This window comes from Hetaerina americana, unplaced genomic scaffold (genome assembly GCF_022747635.1).
Source record: "Hetaerina americana unplaced genomic scaffold, ioHetAmer1.1.p SCAF_15, whole genome shotgun sequence".
NCBI lineage: Eukaryota > Metazoa > Arthropoda > Insecta > Odonata > Calopterygidae > Hetaerina > Hetaerina americana.
Genome location: NW_027286625.1, coordinates 2305482 through 2330744, shown reverse-complemented (window position 1 = coordinate 2330744; position 25263 = coordinate 2305482). Strand labels below are relative to the sequence as shown.

Genomic DNA, 25263 nt, shown 5'->3' with positions numbered 1-25263 from the left:
CATAATCTCCAGTGATGGAGTATAGATGATTTTGAAATTAAATATTTTAATTTAAAAACAAAGTCAACTCCCTAAGAGGGAAATAAAGAAGACACTTTGCATTGCAGCACAGCATTGGATCAAATGGTAGGTACTGGGATGTGCCAAAATGGATCAATATTTTTTCGCACAGAAACTTAAATACAGGACCAGGGTCTAGTCATGTTGGCACACTGGTTCATTTTTGATCTTAATAATCAATTTTAGGCTCAGATGGAAGCTGTATGGGTGTCCTCTAAGCCTCTCATCCTGTCTGAATGTGGCAGGTAGGCACAATTAACCAAGAGGTGCAGGTATCAGGGGCCCTTTTAAAACTCCACCACACCAACTCCTTTGATGCAAATGTAATGCTGAAAAACTAAGTGATCTCACTTACATCTCATCTGATTACACTAAGCGCCTCCCTGTTTGATTATTTGCCATTGCACTGCAGTTGCATCCATCAAATTAGTAGTCATATTTGGCAATATATTTTCAGAGCTTTCTGTGAAATGTAGTTGTTTGGGTCCAATGAAAAACTTTGGGACTATACTATTTCAGTTTTTTATTTTGACACAGCAAATAACCTACTTGATATTGAAAAATATTTTTGATTGGATAGGGTAACTACCATAATAAGGAAAGGACATTCAATTCAATGATTTATTTTACATTACATAATATAATTTAGAATCATGCTGTTCAAATTCTGTATTTGTCAGAGAATTAAAAAAAAAAATCACTGGAAAAATGTTTACGTAAGTGTGCAATTCTTGAAGTTTTATTTCAAAGCCATGTTTACAAGAAAAAAACTTGTTCAACTGATCATTACAAAGCATTCCTAGCAGTCGAAAACTTTTTATTGCTATTTGAGATGGGCATTGTAGTTAGTCTGTTTTCGAGTTGAAAAACATAGGATCTTTGAAGCTTTTACTTCATCAATCTTCATTTTTATGTGAATGTTGAGATATGCAACATTTCTTAAGAAGATTTCTGTAGGAATTAAATTACATATATTCACGAATAATGTTATTGGAGCCAGATTTTGAATTGACCAGTTATCACTAGTAGCATAACAAAGTAAGAATACAAAATTCTCTAGGTTCTTAGCTCCCTTCAAGAGTCCAATCTTTGTGACAGAATTCCTGTTCATTGAATGCACATTTTACCATCAGGAAAATACTATAACGATATAATTTACAAGATGGTGCACACTTCCTGAAAAAATACTTTAGAAAGTTAGCCAAATATTCAGTGATCTAGTTTTTGTGTCTTGTCCTTTCATTCATTGTTTCAGTAGCAACAAGTATTAACTAATGCTTGCTTAAGATCATATGGGAATCATACGAAAGAAAACTCCTATGCAACGAGCCAGTACTTTAAAATACAAAATTGCCAAATCAAATCTTTAAATAGATCATCCACATCAGCTTCAGTGGACCAAAATAATTTGTAACCCCAAAAATTGCATTCGAAATGGAAGCATTGACATCACACCATTGTCAATCCTTTTTCCCTTACCGATGGAAGGGCCTAATATACCAATGACTTGGAGGTTAGCTGTTTCTTAGTTAGCCGGAAAAAAAATCTTTCTATCAAGTGTTTTTCAATCACTTAGAGACACTCAATATCATATAGTGATACTATTCAATACATGTTGATTCACTTTGATTGGGCTAAACAATATGAGACTATAATATGTCCAAGGCCAGGGCCCATTGCTTCCAATATTACAAAAAATATCAACATCAACATTTATTATTTGAAATGAGAGAATATCATTTGAAGGTAAGTTTCCCATAAATCTATATTCAAAGAACACTCACTAATGAAAGTATTGGAGGAAAGAAAGGCACTGAAATAACTGGACATTACTTTCATTTGAATAACTATCTGACAACAGCAACTAGCTTGAATATAAGCTATCATGAAGTAACCTTTAACTTGGTGAAATAAATATGCATTGCTGTATGCATAAAAATAGTCAACAATGAAAACTGTAATCATGGACACCAATAATTATCTACAATTAAGCTTTATTTGCAAGTTCATTTGAGATTTAACCAAAAAATGTTCTGCAGTATATTATTACACAAAAAATATACAAGTATCCCTAACAGTTCTCAAATATTGTGTGATAGAAGGTAATTTGTTCAATCCGGTCATCTGCCTCAGCAAATTTATCTTGAAGCGTAAGGCACAAATAAATTTATAATGTTACCATATGAACAGTATTTTTGTTTGTAGTGTTCCATAATATTGATGGGAGTGTTTATTCTTTTAAGCATAGCATCAGTAAAATACATCATGTTTTACTGCATCCAAGAGTGAATAGAGAAGGGCCTGCTTCCTTCCCAATAACCCTAATGATGCAAATGCACTCATCTCTGTTTCTATTTTATCAGTCTTCATCTAAATATTCATTTGGGTGACAATTGTGTTTGAAAGTTGTGGAGTGCCTCATTGGCATGCAAATTAATACGAATATGGTATTATAAGCAATTAAAAAAGAATTGAGAAGAAACAAGCCAACAATTAAATGATATTTACAAATACATAATGGGTTATTTGCCTCTGTCTCTCTTTCAGTCTTAAACCATATTTTGCATCTCTTTCACACACACACATTGTGATTTCCATTAAGAAATAAGAGTTTATCAACTGTATTTGGTGAAATTGCAGCTCTTCGTACATCAAAAAGGACCTGAGCTTCGAGAGGTATTCTCTGAGGTGGAGTCACACAAGCAGGCACACAGCCATAGCGACGAGCCACTCTGGCCAATCGAGGGCATTTAGCAGTTGCACCTGCCCACCAAGCAAGAGGGCATGTATCAAGAGGAGCAGGTGACTCAGAATGATACTGCACCAATTCCAACTCAACACGTTCTTCAACTGGCATCCCGCTACGCAATGAGCACAAGTCTCCCAGCAATAGTTCCATTCCAGATAAGCGACTCTTTTTGCTCTTGGGCTCATCTCCACCACTGACATCCACAGACTTGCTGCCTGATCCACTTTCTCCAATGATGATCCTGACCTTCAGGAAAATAAACAAATGTCATTGTCAATAGCGTTTCTTGCATAAACCTTATCAATCAAGTTTTACCCGAATCATTAATGAAAAAAAAAGAAATCAAGTTACATGGTATGGTGCAGTGAAATAATTTGAAAGCTAAACCTTTAAAGCCACAAATAATTATGACAAATTTGTTAAACTTCACAATCATGACATTTAAGTGTTCAGGGCTTACTAACTTGACATAATAATGCTTGTTAATTCATGCTAAATTTTAATATGGTTTGGGTAATTACAGTGAATGAGTTTTCTTAATGTATGAATTTATACCTTCACACAATTCAGCAGCAAAGTCACCTAAAGCTATATCTATCAACTCCGAAGTTACTTGAAATAATGTACTATAGAATGCTATGATCTATAAATCACTTTCATTTTTTAGGTCATGTGTTTTGACTGTTCAAGTAATGAATTTTTCCTTCTCATAAATGATGCATACATGGCTAAATTATAAAAGGTACTGGGTGTAGTAGAAATAACTCCTGGATATGCCAATAGCACTACTTGACACCAGAGGTACTGCATGACTTAAGAGAGACAAACAAAAAAGCCATAATAGATGCTACAAGATTTTGCTATCCAAAAATTGACCTATATTTTCTATACGTGTTTAGACTATTACCATGAATTTCTACGTAATCTTCATTATGATTTCCAGAAGTATTGCCTCAATTTTGGATTGCAATTTATATCTCAACTTGGCTGTTGTTCTTAAGGTATGCTCAAACACCTCAGCTTTCGGGTATCCTTGGAGATGTAAGGCAAGGTTGTATGAAGATCCTAGCCATGAGATGTCACCTTACAGTGAGATGAAGTGCTCTGGAAACACATTCTTAGTACTCCCAAGGAATCTCTGGCCATGTGAGTATACTGGCCACACAATCTGAATTCCAAACTCTTTAAATTTCAGCTCCAGGAAGTTTCATAACTTTCACAGATAATGGAAAGAAGTCACTGTAATGGTATGCCTTTTCTCCTTCAAAAAGGATGAACCTAACACTCAAAATTTCAAAACAGCCCAAACTCAGAGTCAATTGTTGGCTGAAAAGAGGTTCCCTGTGAAGATCGAAAGGTTTACTTTCTGCCCAACAGTGAAAATTCTGCTCATCAACAAAATTGATCACTGAAAGTGAGCTTCATTACTTGAAATAGTGCTCCCTGGAACATTACCCATGATAACATGACAAGATGCATTTATGTTCACCCAGTCACATTCATTGAGTTCCTGGGCATCCATCACTGTAAACCAGGAGAATTTTAAGTGTACATGAACACTTTTCTCGCATTCAAATAACGTTTTACCATGGTAGCATCATGAAATGGCTTAGACTGAAAATGAGAGGGTAACACTGATACTACTCAGGGACACAGTTTTAACAAATCATGCATTAGTATTCAAGCAGTAATGGTTGAAAATCCATGAGTTACTTCTGCTAAATACTGTATAAATAAATATTAAAGGGATGCCTAATCGACTACTAGAAAACTATTTTTTATCCAATTAATAACTTACTTCTTGCCTAAACTTAAAAACTAATTAATACACTTGCAAGCAAGGGTTATTCATTGGATGATCTTAATTGTTTTCTCCTCCGATAACTAATTACCTAATCATCAGATAATTGATCATCATCATAACCTGGAAATAGCTGAAACAACATAACTAGGTTTCTATTGATAATGTTCACAAATGTTAGCCATGTTGAAATGCTTACAAATTTGCAGCGTCACAACAGAATAATCTCATGTTAGACATTTTTTCTACTGATAAATTTAAATGCAGCAAAGAACAAATGCCCATAATAAATATTCATTACCTATCAATTACACATTACAGTAACTATGAAGACATCCTTTATCTCTAACAACAAAGCTTACAATTACAAAAGAGGTATATATACCATACATATTCCTTTAGCTCTAAAAACCTCTTTTCCATCTCCTAATGTCTACCCATTTTGAAGGTGGTCATAATGCACAATCTCTCATTCATCAAAACTCAATTTCGTATCACCTACCAATACCTCCTTAATATAACTCCTTTATCTCCTTTGATTTTCCCAAAATGTCTTATCTTTCCAAAAGACATTAACAGTTTACCCAGTTATTTCTCCCTCTCACAATTCAAAATATATTTTCATATTCTTAGGTCAAATATAAAGTGCCTGAACCATAAAATACTACACTCCATTGATATTTATACATTAAATTCGTCAGGGATGTATTTTCTTGTTTAAGGGGTTTGCACGTGGCCTAGATGAAGGAGCATTGTGAATTCTCAGACATAAATGATAAAAGAGCACTGCACAAGGCCAAAAGTCTTACTTCTACTAAAACTAATTTGACATCCTCTGCTACAACAATCCTTTGTGCATCACAGTTGCAAATCAATAAGAAAATATTTTTAAAATATGAAACTTAGCTGACTAAAAATTGAAATATGGCTCTTTATCCACTGTATCTTAAATTACTTCCTTAATATTTATAGCTAAAATTCAAATTTGATGTCCACTTATTTTAAATTGCAAAATATGCTTGTAAGCAAGTTTATATATTTTTAAATACACACATCCAATTCACCAGGAGAAGACTAATACAACACTAACACTCTCACAAGCTAACAAACCTGACAAAAATGGTACGGATTTTAGCATATTAAAAATTTTTGGTAGTTGAGTAATTATTTGGTTTAGCTTTTGCCTATTCACAAATGCATTGTCTTAGGCATGGTTGGGTATTTAAAGGAACTTTATCATACCATACTTCATTTGTATGCTCTCATGACAACTGTCTTTCACACTAATTGTTCATATTCCTCTATCCAAAATATTTCAAATCAAAATATATATTTTTATCAGTCACATCAGTACACAATGTAGAAAAGTTATACTGGTCAAACTGAATTGGACAAAGGCCAACTTTATCACAGTTATATATTAACGTAAGAAACTCCCAAGAACCAGGAAGCATTTTTTCATACAGAGATTGAGTTGTGTGGAGGTACCAGCTGTATCACATACCAGCGAATGACTACATGAGGATTCCTTAGGAACTAATAGTAGTAGTTACGAGGTGAGCAGACAAACAGTGTTAAGGTTGGTGGTACCACTAGAGATAGGAGGGCATTTGGTAGAGGTAGGATTTTCAGGTATTGGGGAAAGAATGGATGAAGCAAAACCTGGTCTTGGCATTTGCCTAGTCTTTAAGATAAGGGTCAAATGGTCTGCAATTTAACATCCCATCTGAGAGATGGCATACTCCACTAATGCACTCCACACACGCATGTGATGCATGCTATCGATTACTTTACAAATGACATGCACCTTCAATAAGAGAAGATGTGCACCCAATACCCAATGTCACCAAAAGGAAAAGGTCAAACGTTGCAACTTGATGTTGCACGTATGGAGGTGGAAATTTGGGAGGATGTAGTAATTGAATGAAGGTATACATGGCACTTTGAAGCCCCCAGGTGTGAGAACTTACAATTTAAGAAAAATGGTAGTTACTATAATAGGAATCCATGGAATGGAGAATTTTTCTTTCCTAACTACAATAATTCTTGCTAACATGAATGGCCACTTTTACAAAATGATGCACATTTAATGGAAATTACATTGATCCACCACACCAAATACCAATAGATTAACAAAATCAATATTTAAACTGTTGAAACTTTGCCAGCACAACTAATGAGTTTGAAAGCTCTTTGGTTTATCATTTGGATAATGTTTTTTTCAATTCCCTTACGAAAGAGAGCACTCAACGTTTTAATTCCTCCATTTTTTTGGTTTACAAAAATTAATTTGAAATTGCAATCAGATTTGGATCTACACTGCTGAGGAGGAAACATTTGCAAGTACTAAACAACAAGAACATTGTATCTTTTAAAAATACCTATCTTATGTTGTTTTACACAAATACATAATTCCTCACCTCCTTTCTATTCCTTGGAAGTCTACCATCCATACTAAATAAGCTTTTTGACCACAAGTCCCAGTTCTATGGCAAAATATTGAAAATCTCAAAGTACTTAACTCCCGTCAATAAGTTTTCTCCTCAGTAGACAAGGCTTCTAATTCCTTAAACCAATTTCCTTCTCGGTGCCCTGGCCCACACACTGAGTCAACAATGCCATTTTCTTTACATTCATAAATTTGTATTAGCTTTCTAAGTTCCCCAAGGGAAACTAGAAAAAGTTCTAAAGTGATATAAATAAAATTTACTATTAATGGTCTGATGTCGTTCACCTCTAAACCAACAACTCAACTAAAATTCCCATTGCTCATTATTTTTCCCATGAAATGAGACAATTTTTTACAACTGCATCAAATTAGCATACAACATATTGGTAATCTTAAATGGATTTGAATCTTTAAGTTGGTCAGGCCAGATTGAAACTAATAGGAAATATTAAATATTAGCACTTGGTCTGACCAGAGCGTGTATGACTTCCTGGCCCCTGAAAGCCTTTAGATGATGATGAATTGCAGCCATTGCACTCCGTTACTAACTTAACCATACCATGATAAAATAAATATTTATTTTAACATATGCCCTACCAGCTCAATCAATTATTAATTAACCCATTATGTATAATATTAACAAGTCAAGACAGATACCTTGGAATCAATTTCATCTTCCCTGGAAGACCCTTCTTCTTCATTGGAGATTCCAACTAGAACTTTCTTTATGTGTTCTTCCACCACTGTTTTCTCATCTTCAGTGGCATATGGAAGCAATTTAAAGCGAGGATCTAGAGTTGTTGCAGTCTGAAGTAGAAGACTGACATCAGAATCACTATACTGAGTGCAGAGGGACTCAGAAAGTGCTTCCTTCAGTTCTCGAGCCACTGATGAGTCAGTCTCTTTAGTCTTAAGATGTGTGCTTACCAGCTGCCATAGCAATGGTTTTAGCAAGGATATCAATGGTGTTTTCTCCTCACTCAGAGTCATAATGGTAACCTGTAACACAGTTCATGTCAGTTAGAATTACAAGCACAAAGTAGAGCAATAGAATACTTTTAATTTTATAGCTTTTAACTGAAAATGTCATTTTTTTACCATATAGTAATATACAAGAAAACCAGACTATGACTACAGGGTTCGTCCGGAAAATAAGTGTACTGAGCTCAGGAAAAAAAATTTATTACACTTTTACATATCTTAAGCTAATATTCCTCAAAATAGGACCCTTGTGAGTCGATACACTTGTTCCAGCGGCGTTCCCATTCCTGGAACGCTCCCGCGAAGGCATCATCGGGAACCTCTCGAAGACTCGTCGTCGACCTCTTCTCTGCCCTCCACGAACATCTTGTGCCACCGAAAGATCATGTTTCTGAACATGGCTGACTCCCCGTAAGCCTGGTTAATCATGCCGACACTTTCGGTAGACGATTTCCCAAGCTTTACCGCAAATTTGATGGAATAACGCTGCTCCGGCATCGCATTCCGTGCGAAAAGGTGCTGGGCGCGCCTGGAGCGGCGCGCCCAGCCCAGGAGTCAGTACACTTATTTTCCGGACGAACCCTGTACACAAGCCCAATGTCTGAGAATAAAAGTTATTGATTGTAAATTTAAGGCAGCCTCTGGCATTTTACATACGTACTGAGCCAATTATACCTGTAAATAAACTGAAGCCTGTTTACAGAAAGTCCATCTCAGAAATTGATATACTTCTCCACATTCACATCAAAGGACAAGTCATTGCCAGATGTTGTCACATCAAATCTCCATTTGTCAAATTATTCTGCAACAGCCAGTAAAAAGTCTGCTTTATGAAAATCAAAGCCTTCCAATAGAAGCTTAATTTTTTCTTGAAAAGTAACCACAGTATTTACAGCTATTCATACTTTTAAGATGGAAATTTCAGTGAAGGTGACTTCTAAGGGTGAGAATTTTTTTCTCTAAACTGCTATTACTGGTGGTCGAATAGCATATATATTCAGAGTTAAAGTATTTACATCTGTGCCAAAGGGAAATCAAATCTTGCATTCTGTATAGGTGATAAATGGAATTCTAAATGCAATTTCTTATCTTCAGCTGCCAACCATGGGAGCTGAAATTTGGTTGAAGAGAATGAGGGGTGATGCTCATTAACACGTTCTGTATATTTTAAATATGATTTTGTTCTTAGGGTACTCTGTCACAGAACAACAATAAATATTATAATCACTGTACTAATTTTTCCACCATCTGTTAATTTTAAAACTTATTATTACCTCTTATTTATGATGGTAAAAATTTCATAAGACAACCAAATTATTAACAATAGGAACTTGGAATATTAAGAAAATGTTGGGGACAGAAAAATGAGAGAATATAAAGCAAGATATGGAGAGAGGAAATAGAGATATTTTAGGGCTATGCAAGGAGAGACTACTGGAGTGATAGCAATAATATTAATCATAAGGATAGGAAGAAGCAAGGTAAACATACAGCAAGTGACTGATAGAATATTATCAGTAGAAGTTAAAGATGAACCAATGAACTTGGTCTTTGTTCAGGCCTACATGCCACCAACAATCATAGGAAGAAAGAAGTAGATTGCATAGACGACCAGTTTGGGGACATAATTACAGGTGCTCCAGGAAGAAAACATCTAATGATGATGGAAGATTGGAATGCAATGATAGGTGAAGGAAGATACAGATCTGGTAGTTTAGGAACAAGGATTGACCATGGGTAGAAAGCCATAGAATTGTGGGAAACGGATTAATCACCAATACTTGTTTTAGACACCACAAAAAGCATACGCATTCATAGAAAATGACACCGTTGGGAACAACACGATTAATTTGCAGTCTCCTGGGAGCAGATTCAGACTGATCACAATTTTAGAAATGGAGCATACAACAGAAGCATAAACCAGATCGACATGGAAAGAGTATCAGCAGGCTGTACAGAAAATCATGAGTAAGGAAATTGAGCTGGGTACTATGGACAAAAAATAGGACCATATTGAAAAAGGGATATCGAAAGCCACAAAAGAAACTACAGGAATAGGGAAAAGGAGAAAAAAACAATGGACTACAAAAATGACTAGAGAGATATATGAGAGAAGAAACTAGAAGAATATGAACACGAAGTTAGGTATAGGGAAGTATGAAGCGTTCAATAATAAACTGATGGGCACAACAAAGAGAATGAAAGAAGAATGGTGGAAGATTCAGTGCAAGGGTATGGAAAGTTTACAGAGAAAGAGTGATGTTGATGCGCTTTACAGTAAGGTGAAAGCGCAGCCAGGAAGTAAGGAGAGAAAATCCATGCAAACAATCTAAGATAAGTCAGGGAAAAAATTATTTGAGACAGGGAAGATGAAAATGACATTAGGCCAACCAACTTGGACATAGAAAGAGAATATGATGTAAAAGAGGATAGCTGAAGTCCAAAGCTTACACTGATGGCAAGATAGAAAGGATATTAAGGGAATTGAAATCAAATAAGGCAATGGGGGTAGACAACATTCCCAAGGAACTACTTAACGGTTTAGGAAAACGTGGGAGGGAGTTTTTATTGACTAATTCATAGATTTTATGAGGGAGCAAATTGGCCAGAAGATTTTATCAAATCAGTTTTAGTTCCAATTCAAAAAAAGGGAAAGCCAGCCATACAAGTATGCAAGGACTAAATAATAAGTTTGATTTCACAACATGAGGATGGAGAGCAGGGAAAATGATTATTCAGGGGATGATCAATTAAAAAAGGGGAGTGGAATTGGCGATTCCATAGAGATAATTAAGTTAATAATAGAGAGGAACATAGAATAGAATCCAGATGTAGTTGTCTGTTTCATAGATTTAAAGAAATCATTTGATAGAGTGAATAAAGTAGAATTAATGAATGTATTGCAGAAAATAGGAGTACCATGGAAGGATATGAGACATACTTATGCCTCAGACTGCTCAAGAGTGAGTGACAAATGTAGAGTCTGGATTGGCAATGATAAGAAGAGGGGCAAGACAGGTGTCCTTTATCACCTATGCTTTTCAACATACATGAGGAGGCAAAGGTGAAAGAGGCCTCGGGAGATGTGGAGGCATGAAAATGGCAGGGAATCCATAAAATCAGTTGGGATTGCTATTGATCAAACTATAGTTTGCCAGTCATCCAAGGGTTTGCAAAATCACTGAGCACATTGACAAACCAGTGCATAGTTATAGAATGCAAATTAATGTAATCAAAACAAAAGGCTATATGGTTTTTGAAAAACAGAAAAGCTAAATTAAATACTATAATAGGAGTCCATAAACTAGAACAGGTGGAGGATTTTTTATCTTAAAAGTGGTCAGGAGCAAAACGTTCAAAAGAGTACGGATATAAGGAGAATTGAATAAGATAAAGAGGCTTTCACAAGGAAGGAATAGATGATAGAGATGTTCAGTAAGGAGGTTAAGAAACGGTTTGCCAAAAATTTTATATAGTGTTGTTTTATGGGGTGAATAAACAGGGACATTGAGATAGGATGATAGGCATAAATTAGAGGATTTTGAAATGTAGGTGTGAAGGAGGGAAAAAGTGGACTGAAAGAAAAACAAACATGGAAGTGCAGGTTATGGTAGTGGAGGTGAGGATTGTTGGGACGAATCAAAAAGAGGCAGGAAAGATGATCTCGGAGTATTTTGGTTGACGATGTGGTGTTGAGAACTGTGATAGGGAAGAACGTTGGACAAACTTGGAAGGGGAAGGAATAGGAGTGGAATGTTGGATGGAATGACGGGAGGAAAGAAGTTGATGGAATTGAAGAGGGACTTACAGTAGTGTCAAATGTCAGGATTAGCTTTTGTTAGGAGAGGCATGCAAAATTTATTTTTACACGTTCTCAACATGCTGTGTCTTTGAAAAATCTATCTCAACCGCAGATTACCAATAATAATAATAACAACAAGGATAATGAGCATATTGACATGATAAAATTATACACTGCACTGAGCAAAATAAATGGGTATTGGGCATTGATATTTTGTAGTACATTGGGCATTTTGATAACACAAACATGTATTAAGTAATGTATGTGCAATATAGTGATTGGTATTAAACAATACCATCCATTTACATCACTGATATTTGAGTGGCACTCAGCATACAAAAAAATGAAATATCGAATGATAACCTCACAAGCAATTTCCCATTTACACATTGGAAGGTACCTAATTACAGTATTTAATAGTATATCAAATAGAACTAGGTATATAATATTCACCTTAAATGGCTCCAGCACTATCACTACATCACGAACGACAGCCCACTCCTCTGGGGACAAAATTACATTAGGGGGAAATCTTTCTCCAGTAACATTCTCCACATCTTCACCAGCAAAAAAATTTGAAAGAATCTTCTCTCTTTCCAAAAATTTCTCCAGCATAACGTAGGTACTTGCCCAGGCTTTAGGGTAGTCAAGTAGAAGAGCTCTTTCTTCTAACTGATGCATTTGTTCTTGAACTCTAAGAGATGCACCAAGATCGGCACTCTGAAAGTATATTCAGAAAATTGCTACAATGTACCCCAATTGTTACTATAAGCAACCGAAAAATACCATAAGGCTGTACCAAACATAACTGCCGACCCTAAGGACGGCGGGGCACCACCTCCGCTAGCCAACTCAGAGATTGCGGGTTTGATTACTGCCCACGTGAGTTTTTCCCCACCTAGGGCTTGGGTGTTTGTAATTGTCTGGCTTGTTATTCTCAAGATTAAAAATCCGATGCAAAGCCAAAAATGGCTGTTTTCGAGTGAATGTTAAATAAATAAACATGCATGTAGTAATATTACCCACTAATAAAAATGCGAGGCTTAATTATTAATTTTGAATAATATACCAAGTTATAAGTAACAACTCTATGTCAACTAAGTAGTTCTAAAGCTCTTATCTCTAGGTTAATGGATCAAGATGAAATTTTGATTGATACTCCTGTCCAAAGATTAAACTTACACATACCTGAAGAATAAGGGTAATGACATCACGGCATTTTGCTATTATAGATGCAACGATGGGGTGCTGAAAGCATGCGGCAGCACTTTCTTGAAGACTGTGAACCAGGCATGGAACAACTGCCATATTTTTAGCTTCCAGAGCCATTAGTACATCTTCTCTTGATGTGGCCGCAACGACAGCTGTAACACGTTCACATTGCACTCCCCATTCTTGAAACAAAGAATCGAATGTTGCAGACCAACCCCCAGCCTCCATATTCGGCGAACACTGCACTGTGCTTAATACTTTCCTTTCCAACTCAGGTTCTTGATTCTGATAATGAGCTGCAAGAGTAATATATGCTTGGCCGTTTGAAGATGTCCATTCTTCCACACTTAGGCCAAGTTCTGAAGCGGCACTCACGTTGGCATACACTACCTCACGAAAAGTGTCATAAACTTTGGGAATTAATTCCTCCTCAAGTTTATTTTTACTGGGTATCTCACATGGAGACTTCAATGTCGCAATTAACCTCTGAAAACCACGACCCTCGACCACATCTGGGAGTTGAAGATCTAGTACAACGAATTCCACAATGGCATCAGACACAGACTTTCCGTCCACCATGCTGTGGCTCTGGGTACTCATATTATCTTCCGGAAGAATAATTGCTACATTCTGATCAGGCATATGAGAGTTGGACTTAAGAAACACTCTCAAATTTTGATTCCCCATTCCGTCCATATTAGCCATGTTGTTCAAATTGACAGAAGATGGACTTCCTGTGGTGTAAAATTGAATATCACCATCTATTTGCACAGTTCCATCAGCAGATGTCGTGTAAATATGGGTAGGGCCCTCAAATGTATTTTGCTTCATTGCCTTCTTCTGAGCTCTCTTTTCTTTGGGATCCGAAGGAGCACGTCTAGGAGGGGCATTAGCTTCCAACTCAGCCAACTCCTGTGGATGCTTATTTTGCAAGTGCATCCTAAGATTACTTGTATTGCGATTGTATGATATCTGAGTCTTACACAAAACGCAAATAATTTTCACTTTGGTCAAAATATCACCTTCGTCAGTCGCTGGAAAGCCGAAATAGCGCCAATAGATGCTCCGCATCGACATGGGCACCACAAGTTTTTTGTAGGTAAAAGTATGCTTTTCTTCCAACATTCTTGCAAACATAACGGTCCTCTCAGATAATGTAGAAGAAACTACTGCTATTTAAAACGTTGTATTTCACATCCCAAAGCTGAATGTATAAATGTCTCATCCACAACTATATCTTTTGTAGCAGCCATGAATTTCAAAATGGACGAACTCCATCATTTACACCAACGAAAGAACCTTAAAACGAACTTCCACATGACAATTCCTTCAAATCACAACCATTATTTAAAGAGCGTAAATAATCACTACAAATTTACCGCGATATTCAATCCAGAATCAACTTTTGACAAATAGATAGATATCGAACTTCAATCACTCGTTTCGCCGTTTCGGTATCTCACAAGTCGCACTGGGGAAATTGCGCCATCTCGGTCGTGAACGAGCGTTACTATCGAACCACTTGCAGCCCCTCCTTGAGAACGATCGAATTATCGGTTCACGCGATTGGTTGTTTCAGACGACAAATGAAGGAAGATGGCGTCACGCACGGAATTGAAGGATTAAAAAAAATAAACACATTCATTCCTGCATACATATCAAATGACAGAATAACTGATATTAAAGTGCTGATTGACTCTGATAAAATTTCCTAAGAAAAGTTTGGAAACGTTTGTCAAAAAATTTCGGTCGTAAGTAGATGCGAAGTAATGATTTTGTTGTTCGAATTTGGCAGGAATGAGCGGATATAGGTATTGAGAGAATTGGCTATTGATTAAATTTCCAAATATTGACAGAAGATCTACCATCTGCTTCTTCGAAGGAAAATGAATATCAGTAATGTAAAGGACTATTCAAAACCGGTGAATATGATTTCGGACCCATTAAGGTGATGGTGGAATTCAATTGTTACTCATCCAAAGGAGGGTTCAAGATCAAATAATTCATCAGAGGTGAAGCTGCTTATATGCTGTGTTGCAAATCTATGTTTACGAATGGATTCGGGTTTTTGAGTTTTTCTGCTGATCATGTTCGAGGAAATTTTAACGAGTGATGACAGAAGCTACAGTTCGTAAATTAATAATGAGCAAATAGGCGTTTTACTCCTAGGAAGGACTTTATTGTAGTTAAAATAACATTTTATTAGTTCGTAATTGCTATTCTACCAGGAATGGGAGGCGATTACGGAGATAAGTCCTAATTAAATACATATGATGGATGTGGGCTGTAAAAGTGGACAGTATGAAATTGCCTCATAAGCAGTTGAAATTTAGATATATGTCCATTAATATTTAATGCATTTTTATATGTTCGTTTGTTTTATCACAAGACTAATTATTATCGCGTGGTGATAGTAATCGTAAAAAGTGAAACAAATGGAAAAGACCCGTCACTTGAAAATAAATGGATACAAGTCATGTGATAGTTTCAAAAAATTCTAAGTTTATGGGTCATGGATCACCTAGTGTGCAGTTGTATGCTACTCATCAAAACATTTAATTTGAAGGGGGATCGTGACTTTTGTTTTTGGTGTAATTCACAATGGATTGCCTTATGTTAAAATAATTACCTTGACTGAAGAACTAATCATTACAAGGAGTTAAATGATTTCGAGGTATTCCTCTGTGGTCTGTATAGTGAAACCTGATGATGATAACCTCGTGAATTTCATTACAATTTGTCTCTTGCCTTCATCTTAATCGTCTTACTAGTAATCATAAACGCTATCATTGCTGCGTGTGAAATCAAACTTGTTATGTTGCCATCACGGCTGCCTCCCCGTTTTTGGGATGGGAACTAACATGGGTGTGACAAAATCTTCTAGGCAAATGCCTCCCTAATAAATGAATTACCCCATTTACGCTTCATTCTATGTTTAAATCTCATCAATCAAATTTTTTCCTAAGGAGACCTACAGTTATATCCTCTAATTGATCTTACACACTCAATTTCTTTTTTCCTATTATGGCTTATTTGCATATTATCTGCATAATGACCAATGTTATTGACTCAACTTTTACCCTTACTAATAATATTCTGTTTCTCATCTGCTCTGAGTCTTCTGTGATTCTTCCTGCCTATTTGTTCAGTTGCTACTGTCACTCCTCACTGGCTACATGATGGGTATTACTGTATAACTATTGCTGCAATAATTGTCCTTTTCATCCCACCTTGCACATCCCAAAAAATCTCTAAAGAATCCCTAAAGAATTTCCTTTCTCCATCTCCTGCCTTGTATTTTTAATGTTTGTGTCTTCAACGTAAACTAAACATTTCAAATCCCCATTTGAATTTGTTCAGTTCTTTGTGTCTTCTTTTCTGTTGCTGTGATAGATAACCCTTTCAAGGATTTCATATGATGATGACTGCAGAGGCCGTCACTTTCCTGCTGTTAGGTTAGACTTCCAGTCCGGTGAACTATGTCCTATAGTTGCCAGGACTCATTTTCATAATTGTGACCATTATAAAGTTATGTACGTATTCCCCTCCACCATGTCAAATTTGTAATCTAGGGGCCCTCACTTTACAACTAAGGAAATAATATCAAAGCTGGATATTGAAGAAACATAAAATCCAAGATTCTGAAATATGTTTTAAGTAAAAAGAGTTGGTTATCCATTTCATGTAAGCATTCAAGAATTAATTGACTTATTGGAGATGTAGAGGTCATTATACAGAGCAAATTGAGCATGATTAGTACCTTTGAAGCCCAACTTCAGCTAATATTATTAAATAAATGTGATGAATGTCACGAAAATGACTTTACCGAAGATACCTACTGATGTGCACTGAAATGCAGGACGTAGTGAAAGACAGTTGTGGTATAGCATTCCTGGGATTGGGTAGAGAAAAACGTTTATAAATATTATACATTGTGGAATGTAGATTGAAAGTAAAGTAAGAATTCCTAGATTTATGATTTGGGAATCCTATGTTTTTGGTAGGAAACCTGGTATATCATTGATGCCGTGATATGCGCTTCTGAAGTGAAAGAGGCTTTTTTTTAGCCCCACTGCTGAACTCAAAATATCTTGCTGAATGTCCAAAAGGAATGAATTTCAGCATAGTAATCTCTTGAACACCACCATTGAAAGAACAAATGCCAGTTTCTGTATGATGAAAATGTCTGTTGCCATCTTAGGTAAGACTGAATTAATGTGTGTACACAAGTAAAGGTCTTCACTTGTTTCTAGTCCTTGAATTTAAACCAATTTATAACATGCAGTGCATTTTATAGTTCATTTAAGTGGTTAGAATATAATTATGATAAAATTTCATGAATTTCTTCCTCTATAAATTAAGCAAGGAATTACTCATAATCTCAAAAACTCTTGGGCTTTAAGGCTTTGTTTATCTACCTCTCAGAATTTAGCGTTAACTCATTGTTATGCCTTTCATATACCGAGGAAGTAAACCTGTCAGCTCAACTCCTTTCAGTGGATTAAATTAAATTGTTGGTTTGTTTGACCTTGAACAGAAGCCCCAGGCACTTAAACCTCTTGATCCATTTTGCCAACCAATGCTTTGCCACATGCAGATGGGACAAGAGCACCACATTGAAGGTGTGGATGTCACCCATCCAACCTCCGTTCAAGCCTAGCATTGCTTAATTTTGGTGAACTAATGGGAACCATTGTGTCAATATGGCAAGGCCCTTGCCTGTTCCATTCTGTTCATAAATGTAATTGTAGGAATATCATGTGAAAGCAGCCCCACTGATTTTGATAAAAAGTTGCTGTTAATATTTTCTCTTTAAAAGGAAATGCTAAGGATTTAAAAGATATATTTGCTTGCATGCTAATTTACAGTTATGGTAAAATCTATTTTCGCTGAGGAGCACTCCACTTCTTGCCCTGATGACCTACTTTCTTTCTTCACTTGTTTGTCACTCCTGTAAGTCATCATTATTTATTTGCTAGTAATTTACAATAAGGATGAAAATTGGCAAGATTAATTGCCATAACATATGTTCCTCTTGTTATCCCTTGGGCCATGTGTCTTGTGTGGCAGTGGGGGAGGAAGGATGGCCATTATCTTACAAAATCCTTGCAAAGTAAAAAAAATATTAGCAGTACAAAAGAGGGCAGAAATAGGGACATGTTGAGATCAGGGTAATTAGGAAATATAAACCAGGAGACCCTCTCATGGTGACATACAGGGAGCTTTCGACTTAGTGTGATGGCCATCAGTAATAGTTTAGATGAATTAGCTATGTTTCCCAAAAAACAGTAAGAGTTCTGAGGAATTACTTTGAGAAAAGGAAAGTATACTTCCAATCACTTTACAACAGAACTGAAAAAATTGCTTCGGAAGGATAACCACAGGGGTCTGTTTTGGGACCTTTCATGTGGTGTCTCATGATGAACCAACTTCCAAGAAGAAAATTTGCAGGAAAGTGTGATGCCATCGCATATGTGGACATTACAGCAGTAGTGATCCATGGGGGTTCAAGGAAAGAAATGGAAGAGAAGGTGGTGGAATTCATGAGAATCATTGAGGATTAGGCGAAATGAAACTAACTATAGCCATGAACAATCCAAAGTGAATTTATGGTCTTTGGAAAGAAACTAAAGAAGAATCCAACGGTCAAAATTTACAGGCAGCAAATAGCTGGGGGGAAAAAGTATAAATACAATGGAATATATATAGAAAACAAACTCACATTTCGGACGCGTGTTAACTGTACAGTTGTTAATGTGAAAAAGATAAGTCATGCACTACGAAGACACTGTTGAACAAAGTTTAGGTAAAAATAAGTATTCAATGAATATAATGGCACTATTAAACCTATTGTTACATACGGGTGCACAATCTGGGGAAATAAGGCTCAGCACAGCAGGATTCAAAGAAAACTGCTGAAGGTGGAGGCCTGCCTGATTCATATTACGCATTGCCACAATATGCCTAGCATGATAGCCCTCAATATCATCGCTGTGTAACCTCCTCTCAAATACGTTGTGTTGGTGCATTTGGTCAGAGAATTGTACAAAGGGGCAATTTCGTTGCATAACTAGGTATAGAAATGGATAATCTGGAGGGGGGGAATATATACTCTTAAAAAGAAGCTCCGTGGAATGACAGAAGGAGATTGGGGGAAGGAATGGCCAGGATCTAGAAAAGGCAGATATATGGATATTCCCAGATTTTAAAATTAGGAAAAATGCCAGGTTTGAAGAATGCAAGTAAAGTGTGTCAAATAATAACTGAACATAGAGACTGTGGGGCATATCTTGCCAAGATAGAAAAAAAGAAGAGTGGGAATAATGAGGAATGTGGATTACCGGATGCATTCAAACATATAATGACTATTTGCATTAAATATGAAGTATGGGGGCTCTGGCATGAGATGGGGTACCAAGCAGAATGACTCGAAATGATACATAACTGTTTAAAAAACAATAAATTAAGTAAATTCATTAAAGACATCAACAAGTGCCAAGAAGAAGGGTAGAGTTTTAAAGACTAACACAATAATGCCAGCAATAAGATTAATTGGGAAAATTTGTCTAAAGGAATGACATGACTCCTTCATTTAGTATACATTTTTGTTTGTGCTAACATATTCAAGTTGATGATATCTAACAATTGGATCGCTAACAGGAATTGAAGTGAATGATTATGAATACTTTGGCAGAATTTTTTTAAAAGAAAATAAGGTAGTTGAAGGGATCAAGAGATCAAAAGGTGCAGCAATGTCAGTAGATAATTATTTGTATCTATGTGGAGTATATAAAAAGGAATGTTTGTCTAAAGCAGCAAAAATGACATTAGAAAAGTGAACTCCTTCAGACAGTATTTTATGGAAGTGTGTGTATGCATATTATATAAGCAGTACCATCTCCAGCACAACCTCTAGATACTGTATATTCTCAGTGTTTTAGGAAGGATTTATGTTCAATATCACTTTGATTTTAGTTAAATGACTGCCTAACCTTTCTTTGCACACTCCTTTTTTAGTAAATTTCCAAGTAATATATCATGATCAAACGGAACTAATGCTTCTAATAAAATCTGTATTAACATCTATGTGAATGACTCGCGCTAGACAGATTGAAGGGTAGTAGCCAGGAGACAGGCAATCTGCTTAATGTCGGCTTTTGAGTGAAGTGGCTTCACAGGAATCTGACCTTGGCGACCATTTAAAATGATGGTGTCATTTTAAAAACACTTTTAAGGAAAGCAACAGGAAACCATTCCAATTATTTCTCCCATGCAATTGTGATGGGCACAAACATAATTAGGAATCTTGGCAGCTACAAGACTCAGCCTATAGGGTTCATGATCATCAGTGTGGAAGACAGGGCTATGTATACAGAAATCAATGCACAGCGGAATTTACAGTAGCAAAAAATAAGATGTGGTAAGAAGCATGTAACTGTCATAAGAGGGACTAAGAATTTTTGATTGCCAAAAAGAATAGGGACATGAGTAAATAACAAATGGGAGATTGAGAGAGGGAAAATAGATATCCTGTCATTTTATTTGAGATATTTATGAATATTTTTGAGGCTTCTGAATTCCCAATTGCACCTAAGTGATGAATAATTCCTTAAAGGACGGTATCTATTAATGGGTTTCCAATTAACTCCTGTTGGGTATTCCATGATATTTCATTTAAGCTGTCAAAGTTTTCCAATATTTACCAGGCTCCCTCAGTTTTTTTTCATTTCAAGGTTCGTTGGATAAATTAAATGAAGTTCTATTGAAGTAATTGTTCAGTATGTGTGTATGTATGATTTTTATTGACTGATTTTTTGTTCTCATTGAAAGCAGGGTATGCTTTGGGATGTTATTAATGCAATGGTTGTAAAGATATTCTTGTTAAATCTTTCTTCTTAATTGTACAGGAAACACTTCAGCTATAATTTTCATGCAGTGATACAGCCTAAATTTGTAGAATTAAGTTATTTCGTTAAGGAAGTGTCTTTATAGGACCTGGTTCAATATTATATTGTATGCAACCCATAGCATGTCATGAGGAATGCCTCTTCAAATCAGATACCATTAAAACATTGCACCAAATTTGTTAAAATATGTTTCCAAATCTATTTTTGCCAATGTGAATAGATCGGATATTATTAAATATCTTTGAATGAATAGCAAATATTCTACATTGACAAAAATGGTTTCAATAAAACATTTTCATGTAGTTACGACAAATTTGGTGACTGTCAAAGAATACATATATTCTTCAATTATAATAATAGAAATATCATTTTTGTAGTGTTTTGAATATAGTTCTCCCATTTTATTTCAAGTCTCTCCTTGTTGAGCTTATCAGTAGTATGGATTAAAATAAAAAGATACGATTAAGGAGATTTTCTAGGAAAAAATGGAAGTTGAAAATAAATCAGCTCCTTGAACTGGGGAAAATTCTAATGTTTTACAATGTTTAGAAGCATTAAAAAACTTTCAAATATTTATACCAAGATACACTTTTATGGAATAATTGATAATCATAAACATTTAAATTAGGTACACTTAAAATTCTCTCTGCCATCTATGTAAGCAAAAACAGGTTTTGCATTTTCTTTTGTGTGCAGGCAACCAGCATTAAATCCACTTGTTTGATAGGAATTATAAGAAAAAGTTACCTGTGAATATGTGGAGACCTCACTTTCTGATTTCTCTTCAATTCTTCATTGAGAATTCATTGCATCCTTCTTGTATTAATTTTGAGTTTTTTAAATCTTGACATTTGTTTAAAAGAATTATTAATCTTTAACATTACTCATCACTTTATTTACTTGGCTTTATATTCCTTTACACACAAATTGTATTGATATAAGCTATTTTCTCTATAAAGAATTTAATCCTTTTAATGTCCAAATATTAAATATAGAGCAATGACTTAGATAAAGTTACTGGCTTACTGCTGTAAATTGCAGATATTATGAAATATGAACAATTTGGCCCTTAAATTTTCTCAATTTTGACTCAAAAATATATTCTGGTATATAAATAAGCACAGACCATTTACCTATGCAGACGATTTAATTATGCAACATTAATTTAGCATATGTGCTCTTTGTATTTCCTTGAATGTCAGGTAAAGTTTTTTTTCCCAAAATTGACTCAAGAGAAGGGAGATTTGCCTTGGATATTATCCATAGTATAGTATTCAATGCCTATATTTGTATTCTCTAAGGGTATGTAGTAATCCCTTTGATATTTTGGCTATGCCTATTGGGAAAATGGAGTGTTACTATGTATGGGCTTACACCTGTAGTATGGATGAATGAAAAATATTTGATAATTAGGTATATATGATTTAATGTGCTTGGAATTTCAACTTAATCTTGCTCAAGAATGAGCTGTTTTAAATTATTAGACTTCAAATTATTTTTATGAGGCCTCTTTTTGGAGGTTCCAAAGGTGTGGTTTATATTCATTTTCGTGCAACTAAAACATCTACCATGTTGACCAGAGGGTCATATCATTAGGTCAGTCCAGTTTAGGATTATAAGTGAGGATGTTATCAATATGATTCGTGGGCAACTCAAGAGTCAACCTTCAGGTGGATTCATGGCGTTCAGACAAGGACAGAAAACCCCTGTCCAATGTTATTTTATGACAACCTTTCTGACACTAGCTCCTCCTTCCCTCTGCTCCTGTTCAATCGTTCACCCCTAAACCAGGATCTACCCAAGCAGTGATTCACAATCTTTTTCTGTTGTTCAACACTTATTCACTTCCATGCTTCTCCCTTGATTTAATCATCACCTACTTACACCTAATTTTTAAAAGTGGTAAATTAATAGGACATTGTTTGACATATGTGCGCATATAAACCATAAACACAGTAAAGCCCGAAGGTCAGTTTGGTAATTGATGATAAGAGTTCACCCAGTACTAAGCCCGACTGCGTGTGAAATTCACACAAACAGGATAAGGGGGCCAGTTCTTTTTCACGTGCCGGTTATGGTTTCCCAGGAAGATCTGGTACCCAAAAAATCACATATCTTGGGTGGAGCTGAGGGTGCCCAGAGAGGCTTGCCTGGGAATCAAACCTGGGCCCTCCGGTCAGTAACCCATCGCTCCTAGTACACCTGGACTACTGCGACCCACTACGTTAACATATAAAAATACATAAAAGGCCATGGGGTTTTCAAATGTATCACATCACATCTAAAGAGTTTTCAGCATAGGAAAAAAAAACATTTAAAAAAATCTACGGCATCCCTTGGAATTACACAAACTACAAGTTGTGATTTCCTGTGCCAATGATCTTTATCTCTGACTATTTATGAATAATAGATTAGTTATTTTTTATTGTAAAAAAAATTGGACCAAAAAGTTTTTGAGTCAAATACTGGTAATTCTGTCATGAGTAATCAGCCCGATGCCTCAGTAATTTACTGTAAGGTTGGCTTTTGATGGTTGGAGTACAGCTCACCTCATCCTAAACCAAACTGTGTGACATTCCCATGATTAGCATAGGAGGACTAGTTATCATCTCTGTGACAACTATGGTTTACCACGAAGATCTAGTCCTCAGAAATTACACTTGCATGATTTTATGTGGGGGAATGTCTGCAGGCTTAACCTGAAATTGACTCAGGAACTCATGGATCCCTGAGTTAGTACCTCATTGTTCTACCCATTAAGTTTCCATGCCACCTTTAATTGAATGATTTATGGAATCAGCAGACACCGAGATAAATATTTCAGTCTCTCTTGCCAGGAAATCATTCTAATATGTTTTATATTTTAAGCTGGCATAACTTAATTGCTTGTACTACAAGTTTCAGAAAGAAACCAGCCTTGAGTGGTGTATATCAAGAATTAGAAATTTAAATGTTAGGTTTCAGGGCTAGCAAATGTCAATTTTTCAGTTGTTCTAATTTTTTTTTGCTCCTCTTGCTTGAGCTAAGCATGCTTGATTCTACTTGAATTTGGCATCAGAAGCATTGAAATTTCTAGCTATCACCACCAAAAGATGTGTTCAATCAATAATAATGTACAATGCAACAATTTCAGAGTGTAAAAATTATATGTCTTTGGGCAAGACGATGATTTTTATACTCTGAAATTGTTGCATTGTAATGCCGGCTTAGCAGATGACTTCGTTAAAAGTTACTCTTACAGTATTTCCTGCAGCTTCTTGGGAAAAAATGTAATTTGCTAACTTTTCAAATTGTATAGGAAAACTAACATACTATTTATGAAATATATATTTTTCAACTTTGATTTAATTTTATGGTTGATGGACTAGGGTCAGCATGAATTATAACATACTAATGGTTTCCATTATTTTTTCCATTATCCCTTATTTTTTATGGTTAAAATATTATTTTGTGAATGATTTGATTAGAAACTGAACCACTGCAAATAACTTAATTGAAAAGTTTCTTGTTATTCATTATGCTGGCAATATGACCTCTAATTCTCACACCCCCAGAACGTTTCCTCTGATCTTGCTACTTCTTTTACTATCTTGTCAATCAAAATAAAATAAATCATGCATGTATTGAAAATTGCCCACAGATATGTGCATAATAGTTGACATTCCATATGAAGGGCATAGACAAGCTGAATATATTTAACTACATGTATCTCAACAAGCATGCTGATTATGTTAAGAAGCTAACAAACTTTTAAAAATTATAATTAACAGAAAATGAAGTCACTCACTGAACTTGAGAAAATAATGTGTAATGCATCATTAGATTTATACTCCTATACTATTGTTTCTATGTATTATATCTGGCATTGCTCCTGATAGGTGCTGGTACTGATGACGTAACTATCCCTAGGCAAAATTATTAGGCACTGTTTCTTTAGGTACCTCAGATTAACATCCAGAGATTTCACTCCATCTTATCAATAAAGTAATATGTTGAAAGTGAGAAGTCAATAAAACTTTATTACTTTACACAATTGAAAACAGGAATTTTAACCCACTGCTTAGTCTGCTTGTGAAGCTGTTCCTGTATTCAGGAATCGGGCATAATGAAATGAGAATACTATTTAATGTTGCCAAGAATTCTGCTCAAATTTATTTCAGTAAATCATGAACATACCTACTCACCTGATTGAAAATTTTCGAGAGCAGTGTCACACTCAAATTGTGATGAAGTGCCTGAGGTTAAGGATTTTACTACATCGGAATTTTTTTCTATAATATGAAGATATATTTCCCAACTTAA

At 35.6% G+C, this 25263-nt stretch overlaps 1 protein-coding gene across 1 annotated transcript; it reads right to left on the bottom strand.

Moving 5' to 3' along the window:
• Nucleotides 1-667: 667 nt before the first annotated feature.
• Nucleotides 668-14504, bottom strand: LOC139686741 (E3 SUMO-protein ligase ZBED1-like). Its single transcript, XM_071583771.1, has 4 exons — nt 13031-14504; nt 12296-12562; nt 7717-8058; nt 668-3055 (listed from the first exon to the last, which is right to left on the bottom strand). Exons 1-4 carry the CDS (start codon nt 14189-14191, stop codon nt 2633-2635), a joined length of 2193 nt encoding a protein of 730 aa, XP_071439872.1. The 5' UTR covers nt 14192-14504; the 3' UTR covers nt 668-2632.
• Between the last annotated feature and the right edge of the window lie 10759 nt (nt 14505-25263).